Here is an 8,437-nt window from a genome sequence, read left to right on the forward strand (position 1 = left end):
GAGTTGGGGGAAGGGGCAAGGTTTGATTGCATGCTAGTTAAAAGTAATGATTTAGATTGAACTATTTGTATGATATCTGAAAATGAAACAGGCGCATAGATGAAAGTGATGAGAAAAGCCTGGGAAGAGAGATGTATGCCGTGTGAGTTTGAAGGGCAGTAGGAGGAGAAGAAGAATGTTTGCTTCCTGTTTATATGGAACTAATAAAAACTAGCTTATTCAATAAAATGGTTACACCACTATCTTCACCTTTTTTTTCTGTCTCCCGTATTAAAACAAACATAGTAACACAAGTAAAATTCTCAACAAACTCCTGGACTCCTTCCAACCACCACCATCTCACCATATTTATCCTTCTCCTCAAAGGCAAACTAAGTAATTTACACTCAGTTTGATGTCTTTTCTTCTCCTCTGTTCTGTTTCACTTTATTTAATCTAACTTTTAATTAAATTAATGGACTTTATTTTTAGAACAGTTTTGGATACAAAAAAAAAAAAAAAAAAACTTGAGCAAGAAGACAGTTCCCATACATTCCCCTCCCCTGCACAGTTTTATCTATTACTAACATCTTGCATTAGCGTAGTACATTTATTATAATTGATGAACCAATGTTGACATACAATTAATTAGAGTCCATAGTTTACATTAGGGTTCATTCTCTGTGTTGTACAGCTCCATAGATTTTTTTTTTTAAAGATTTGATTTTATTTATTCGACAGAGATAAAGACAGCCAGCGAGAGAGGGAAACAAGCAGGGGGAGTGGGAGAGGAAGAAGCAGGCTCATAGTGGAGGAGCCTGATGTGGGGCTCGATCCCATAACGCCAGGATCACGCCCTGAGCCGAAGGCAGACGCTTAACCGCTGTGCCACCCAGGCGCCCCAGCTCCAAAGATTTTGACAAATGCATAATGTCATGCATCCACTATTACAATATCATAAAAAATAATCTCACCACCTTAAAATTCCCTAGCGCTTCACGTATTCAACACTTCTACTCTCCCTGAACAAACTTCTGTCAACCACTGATTTTTTTTTTCTTTATTGTGCTGTTGTTTTGCCTTTTGGATACTTCTGAAAATTCATGTTGAGGGTGGTATGATTTCATTATAGTTATTCATCTTTTAATGAATTTGTATCATTCACAGAAATCTGCCTGTGAAGACATCTATCAGCATTGGCTTCCTGCTTCTAGAGTTCATCTAGATTACCTTCTGAATGATTGACTAGGATACCTAGTCTTCTCCTTTTCTAGTTTCCTAAAGTAAAAGCTTAGAGTTGTTTGTTTTAGATTAATTTTCTTTTCCCAATATATGCATTCAAGGCTATACATACTCCCTAAGGCCTACTTTCGCTATATCCCACACATTTTGATAGGTTGTTTTTTTTTTTCATTTAGTTCAAAACATTTAAAAATATCTCTGTGACTTCTTTGACCCATGTCCTATCTAAGTGTGTTGTTTAACCTCCAAATATTTTGGGATTTCCACATCTCTTTCCGTTATTGATTTTTAGTTTAACTCCATTCTGTTCTGAGAACAAACACTGTATAATATCTGCTCTTTTAAAAGTGGTCTTTTAGACCACCAGAATGTGGTCTAGCTTGATGAGTGTCTTGTAGGAGTTTGGGAAGAATGTTTTCTGCTCTTGTTTAATGAAGACAATTGGATCCTGTTGATTGTTGGTATTATTCGGTTCAACTATATCATTACTAATTTCCCCCCTGTGAATCTGTTAATTACTGATAAATGGTGTGGAACTCTTAAACTATAATAATGGAGTTATCTATTTCTCCTAACAATTCTAGCAGTTTTCGCCTCAGATATTTTGACTCCCTCTTTTGGGTACATGTCAAAGATTATTATGTCTTCTTAAAGAATTGGCCCCTTATAATTAAGTATTGCCCCTATTTATCCCTAATAATTTTTCTTGTTCTGAATCTGCTCTGTCTGAAATTAATATAGCTACTTCAGCTTTTTTTTTTTTATTAGTGTTAGTATGGTATGTCTTTCTCTGCACCTTTACTTTTAACCTATCTGTGTTTTTATATTTAAAGTAAGTTTCTTGTAGACAACATAGAGTTGGGTCTTGTTTTTTATCTGCTATAACAGTTTGTCTTTTCATTGGTATACTTAGAACATTGGCTTTTAATGAATTACGGACATGATTGGCTTAATATCTGCCACATTTATAAAGTTTTCTATTCATTGCTATTGTTTTGCTTCTTCTCCTTCTTTTTTTAATCTTCCCTTCCTTTTCTTCTTTTTCTGGTTTCAGTTGAACATTTCATGATTCAGGTTTGCTCCTTCAGTTTCTCAGTTTCTCTCTTAGAGTATCAATTATACTTCCTTTAAAAAAATTTTAAGTCGTTTCCCTGAAGTTTGCAATATACATTTATAATTCATCTCTAAGTCTACTTTTTAAAATTTTTAATCGGTATATACTTTATTAATACTTTAAATTCCAGCTATCTTGACATGCAAAAAAACAAGACAACTTAAGTTTGATGTGCTGCATTTAGAAAGGATATTTAATTTATAATAAAGGTTCTTTTATTGTCTTTTCAAAGTCTCCTCCCATTTACTTTTCAAACCAGTATGACCTGGAACTTTCCACCTCTACTACCAAAGCTGTTATCACAAAATTATTGATATCTGGTTGCTAAACCTAATGGATACACATTATTACGTACTTTATTTGAACTCTGTTTAGCATTTGATACTTTAATCCACTCTCTTCTCAATGAAATTCACTCTCTCCTTGGCTCTCATGAGAACACCATCATTTCTCCATTAATGCCACCTGGCCATTCATCTTTCTCTAGACAAATCTTTCTTTCTCAATTTACTATTTAGTATTCCCAAAGGTTCTATCATTATCCCTCCTCTCACTTCAACGAATTTTACATATACAATAATAATTCTAAGTCTGGGTCTGGAAGCCCTATGCACTTCAAACTTTTCCTGTCTACACCAAACTCATCAGCAGTTTCTGTTCTCCTTTATCTCATAGAGATACATCTGTTATCTTGTCACACATATGTGCATAGACACACACACAGAGGAATCCTGGATTCCTCTTGTATTAGCTTCCTCTAGCTGCTGTAACAAATTACCACAAACTTGGTGGCTTAAAGCAACAGAAATTTATTCTCTCACACTTCTGGAGGCCAGAAACCAAAATTTTATCACTGAGTCCAAAATCAAGGTGTCGGCAGGGCCGTGTTCTCTCTGGATTCTCTTGTTAAGGATCCATTCCTTGCCTCTTCCAGCTTCTGGTAGCTGCCAGCACCCTGTGGCTTATGGCCATCACTTTTATCTTCAAGGCCAGCATCTTCAAATCTCTCTTTGCTCCATCTTCATATCATCTTCTCCTCTGTGTGCGTAATTTCCCTCTGCCTCTCTCTTATAAGGATACATGTGATTGCATTTTGGGCCCACCTGGATAGTCCAAAATAATCTTTCTTCACGAGATCCTTAACTTGATTCTATCTGTAAGCCCATATAACACTTTTTTTTTTTTTTTGGCCATATGAGATAACATTCACAAGTTCTAGAGATTAGGATGTTGATATCTTTTTATGGGGTTATTTTTCAGTCTACCATACTTCTAATTCCTCCTCATATTTAGCACATCCAATTAATCACCTCCAGGCTATACTCAAATTATACATGTCAGCTCCAAAGCTTCTAATTCCCTACCGCTTTTCCTCCCCCACTTCACTCCCCTTTCCTTTTCTACCATGAGAATGTAGAAGTGAGCTATTGTTTTGATGGATTCCTGTCCCATCTTCATTTGGTTTACAGCAGAGAAAAGGATTGAAAATCAGTGACCTAATTAAGTTCTGCTGTTTCAGAATAGAAAGATAAGACCCACCGACTGAATGACTTCCTAAAGCCATGCGTCCTATCAGTGTTGGAGCTAAGACCAGCGTTCAGTTCCCTGGACTCCCACTCTAGGGCCTTTTGCACTTTCCAGGTTGCTGCAAGTCAGTAAACAATTGCAGGCCAAGCTAGAAGTATTAAAGTAGTGTAACATCTCACAACTACGCAATGATTTTATAGTTTATCAAGTGCCTTCACACAGGCTTTTGCATTTTCAAGTTCTCTCACAGTTAAGTGATATTAAAAAAAAAACAGATTTTCTCTTCTAATTTTCATGGCCATCATCCTAGTTGACATCGATTTAACTTCACCCTTGTTTTTCTGACACAGCCTGATAATGTTTCCATCAAATTATCTGAATCTTATCAGTGATAGCTCAGATTCCTTAGTTTGGCGAGTAAAAATCTATGTGATTTGGACCCACTTCACCTAACCTCTCTGGGTAATGACTCATTAATTTTCAGTGGAAGCCTTCAGATACTCTAATTATGACTGGCGGTCACAAAGCCCATACTGCTCATGTGTAATTTCATTTCTTAGGTTGATCACGCTGTGTGGAATACCTTTTCTTACAAACCAACTGAAATCATTTTCTTCTTTCAAAGTGTACCTTAAACCTTATTCAATCCATCTTTCTCGATTAATATAGCCCACACTTACTGTTCTCATTAATTCCATAAACAGTTAACACATACCATGTACCAGCTGTACAAGTGCCTAGGGTACAATCACACAGCACAGACCTCACTACCAGCAAACATCTCACAGTTTAGTATAGAAACTAGGCAGGTCAACAGTGACACCAGAGGGGGGGCGTCTGGGTGGCTCAGTGGATTAAGCATCTGCCTTCGGCTCAGGTCAGGATCCCAAAATCCTGGGATCCAGTCCCATATCTCACTGCCTGCTCAGCGGGGAGTTTGCTTCTCCTTCTCCCTCTACCCTTCCCCCTGCTTCTGTGAGCCTTCTCTCAAACAAGTAAATAAAATCTAAAAAAAAAAAACAAAAAACCCAAAACAAAACAAGTACACCAGAGAATGATAAGTGCTTGGTAGGGGTAAACATGAAATACTATGGGAGCATTAAGGAAGGTACTCTGACTGGGTGGAGGGGGAAGAGGTGCTTAGGGAAATCCTCCCAGTGAAGATGCTATCTGTCTTTTCAATTCTATACTTTCCTAGTTTTTAATACATTTCCCTATGATTTCTTTTCTTTTTTTTTCTAATATATTAAATTTCTACTTTTACAAAAGCCTTTCCTCTGCCATCAGAAACGACACAGAAACTCCTCTATAAAACATACTTCATTCCACTTTTACTAATTCCTCAGGTCTTAATTCAAGCCGCATTCCCACCCCAGTGCTCTCTCGTATCTATGAACTATTGTCCGTACCATTAATTGGACATAAATTCCGTGCTGCCTTATACTGTTATTTAAGGTTCTGGTTTTATGTGTAACTGATCTTCAGAACTTGATTAAAGGTCTTAAAATGTCCTGAAAGGCAGGCACCAGGTCACTCAGGTTATTGATTCCCTATAGTATCTAGAATCGTATGCAAATTATAGATATTTATTTCAGGGTTTTATTTCAGTGTTTGAATACCCATTTTTATAAACCGTATTTGAGTCATTTTACGCACTAACGAATTCATTCAACAAATATTTTGAACACCTTCTAAATGCAAAGTACTCTACCAAGAGTCTTTGGAAACATGGGATTAATAACAGTCAAGGTCATCGAATCTCTGAGGTGCCAAAAAGCAGGAAAGCCCCTCAACAACAAAAAAAAGAATTAGTCAGTTCTGTACTTGCGGATAAACTTCAACTAAAAGATGAATGAAAAAAACTACAACAAAAGAACTGGTAGTGAGCAGTAAATCCACATAACTGTGTGGGCATTATTGTTATAGAACAGGTTGTAAATGTAGAAATACAGAACACCAAAGAAATGTAGAAAGGATATAACAAAAGTTGAAAGGGGAGGTGGGATAGGAAATTGGAGGCAGTACAGGCATGTTGACTTATGCATCTTTAATAGCCATGCATCAAAGGTAATAATTTAACATTGTAAATTAAGTTACAGACTAGGCATATATTAACAGTATAACTATGGACACTAAAATAAGGAAATACATTACAAATTAATGAATACAATCAACTAAAATCAAGTGGTTGAGGAGACTGAAAAGGGGAAAGAAGTGGAAATATTCTAATTTTATCATTGCTGTAAGTAAGGAGTCAATAGATATCACATACGGAAATAGAGGATTAAGGGTCTTATATAAAGTGATAGTTATTCAAGTGGCTCATTTCACTTCATAGCACTAATCACAGGATAATTTTACATTTACTTATATGATTATTTGATCCAACCGGAGGGTAACCAATGAAGAGGATGGACAGGGTCTCTTTTGCTCACTATTACACCCCCAATTCCTAGCACTGTGCTCGGAAGTATGGCTGATTCTTGTTATTCCTGACAGTTCTGTTGTATAAAAATCTCAGTGAACATTGAATTATCCAACACTGAGCCATTGCTTCTAGGAAAAATACAGGGTTAAGTTCCTCTAGGCCTCTGGTCTCAACACTATCAGCAGCCAATCAATACACAGTCTTGTTTTATATGTGTTTCTATTTAAAGACACTTTAATATATATTGTTGATTCATTAATATGCAGCCAACAACACTGCAACTCATGCCTGAAATAAGCATAGCCAACACATACGTTTTTCTCTGTAAAGCATACCACAGCCTTTTCGTGCTTAGGAACACAAGACAGCACTATGCCTGGGGCTATTTTAGACAGCAAAATCACCAACAAAAAGCACAACAATTTTAAAAATATGGCACTGAGAAAAGATTGAAAACAGACTGAGCAAGGGGCCATTGTTTACAGTATAAGAGCTGAAACAAGAAGGCAGAGCATGTCCCTTGCTGGACGTCAGCTGGGAACGTGTATTTTCACTGCCCTGCTTATACTCATCCACTAATGACCAAGAGTCCCTGTATATTACTACTCTGCTGCATACAGTTTCACCTATTATAAAAGGAGAAAGAGCTCCCTCTATGACTCTGAAGTGTTCCTCTTGATAGATCATTGAGTTCAAAAGATGGGGTACTGCTTTGGGGGTTAGAAATAATTTTAGCGGTTAGGTAAATTTGCACCTATAGAATTCACAAACAATGAGGGTCAACTGTAGTTGTAGAATTGAATTGGATATTATCATCTCACAACAAACATTTGTAAGTTACTGGTTATTAGTGAGTGTCTTTTTCACAATTGTTATTCTGAACTGTGTAGGTTGAGAAATTTCTACAAAAAATAAATAAGCTTAATAACATATCTGATTAATACACATACCTGTATGGACTTTCTTCTTACTTAAAGGCAGCTTAGGGAATTTTGGAGGTAAAGGTCTTCGAAGTAGTTGTGGGTGGTTTTGCATTTTAATTAACAATAAGCACTGTTTTTCACAACTGTTGGTTAAGCGAGAATTGAAAACGTTTTGAATATGTTTGAATTGTTGCTGAAAAGTCATTCATTAGGATCTAGATTACATCTTAGTGAAAATCATTCTGTGCTAATACTGTACTGAGTCCAAGCAGAATTCCTATAAAAGAGAAGATAAGAAAAAAAAATTCTTTAAAACTTCTAGAAAGGATCTAGATAAAATTTCGGTTTATAATTAACACAGAATTTTAAAATACATATACTATTACCAACCAGGATCATTCTAAAATTCCCCATGTTAGCAAAATATTCAGTCTGCCAGTGTTACATCATCTAGTAAATATTGATTTTCCAGAACAGTAGAAATAACATTCTTTTTTTTCTCTACCTTCAAAATGTTATCACTTTATGTATTTGGAAAAAGATTTGGTCAAAAAGATAAGGAAGCCCCTCCATGATAGTCTCTTAAGACTCACAATAACTATTCACAAGTAAGTTGTTTTCTCTCTGTAATAATGACTTGTTTTAAACTGCAACCATTACTAGTTGGGTTACACTATTTAATCAAGAAATAAGATGGTCTTCAATCTAATTAGATTTTCCAGGATCTCTGTTCCAATTAGTACTATTTAGAGATGATACCAGAAGATGGACCCACCCCCCGCAAACATGCGCTTAGCTCTCAGGGCAGCAGGAAAGTGCCTGGTACATCACTATTCCGTTGACAGTCCAGAAGGGAATGCTTTGGAGCTGCATAAATGGGCCATTTTATCCCCCAAAGATAACTGCACACAAGCGTTCAAGGTATGATCCCTGTTAGTACGTCCACTTGATGCTGGTAATTTTCCTTCCATATTATAGGAGAAGATCGGTTGGACTCCTCTACTATCCCTTAAGGCAATCAGCTGTTTCTCAAAACAACTGGCTTTCCCTCTTTTCCTCCGAATTTAGGCAGCGACGTAAAGGTTGAGTGAGGTGTGGGTCTTCCCGCGGGAAGCACCTAGGTTACGCTCTTCCCCTGGCAAGGCGCGGCCAGAGGCCAAGGAGACTGGCCCTAGCAACCGGAAGCCGATAATGCCGCCCTGCCCGCTGGACTCGCAGGCTCGA

At 36.9% G+C, this 8,437-nt stretch overlaps 1 protein-coding gene across 1 annotated transcript in view; it reads right to left on the reverse strand.

The window, feature by feature from the left end:
• LRRC63 (leucine rich repeat containing 63) overlaps positions 1–7,564 on the reverse strand; it is a 38,408-nt gene extending 30,844 nt beyond the window's left edge. Inside the window, exon 1 of the mRNA XM_008706927.2 lies at positions 7,241–7,564. Coding sequence (XP_008705149.2) covers positions 7,241–7,418 — 178 coding nt within the window. The 5' untranslated portion in view covers positions 7,419–7,564. The remainder of the gene's footprint in view (positions 1–7,240) is intronic.
• Positions 7,565–8,437: the final 873 nt, after the last annotated feature.

This window comes from Ursus maritimus, unplaced genomic scaffold (assembly GCF_017311325.1).
Source record: "Ursus maritimus isolate PB19 unplaced genomic scaffold, ASM1731132v1 scaffold_10, whole genome shotgun sequence".
In the NCBI taxonomy this organism is placed as follows: domain Eukaryota; kingdom Metazoa; phylum Chordata; class Mammalia; order Carnivora; family Ursidae; genus Ursus; species Ursus maritimus.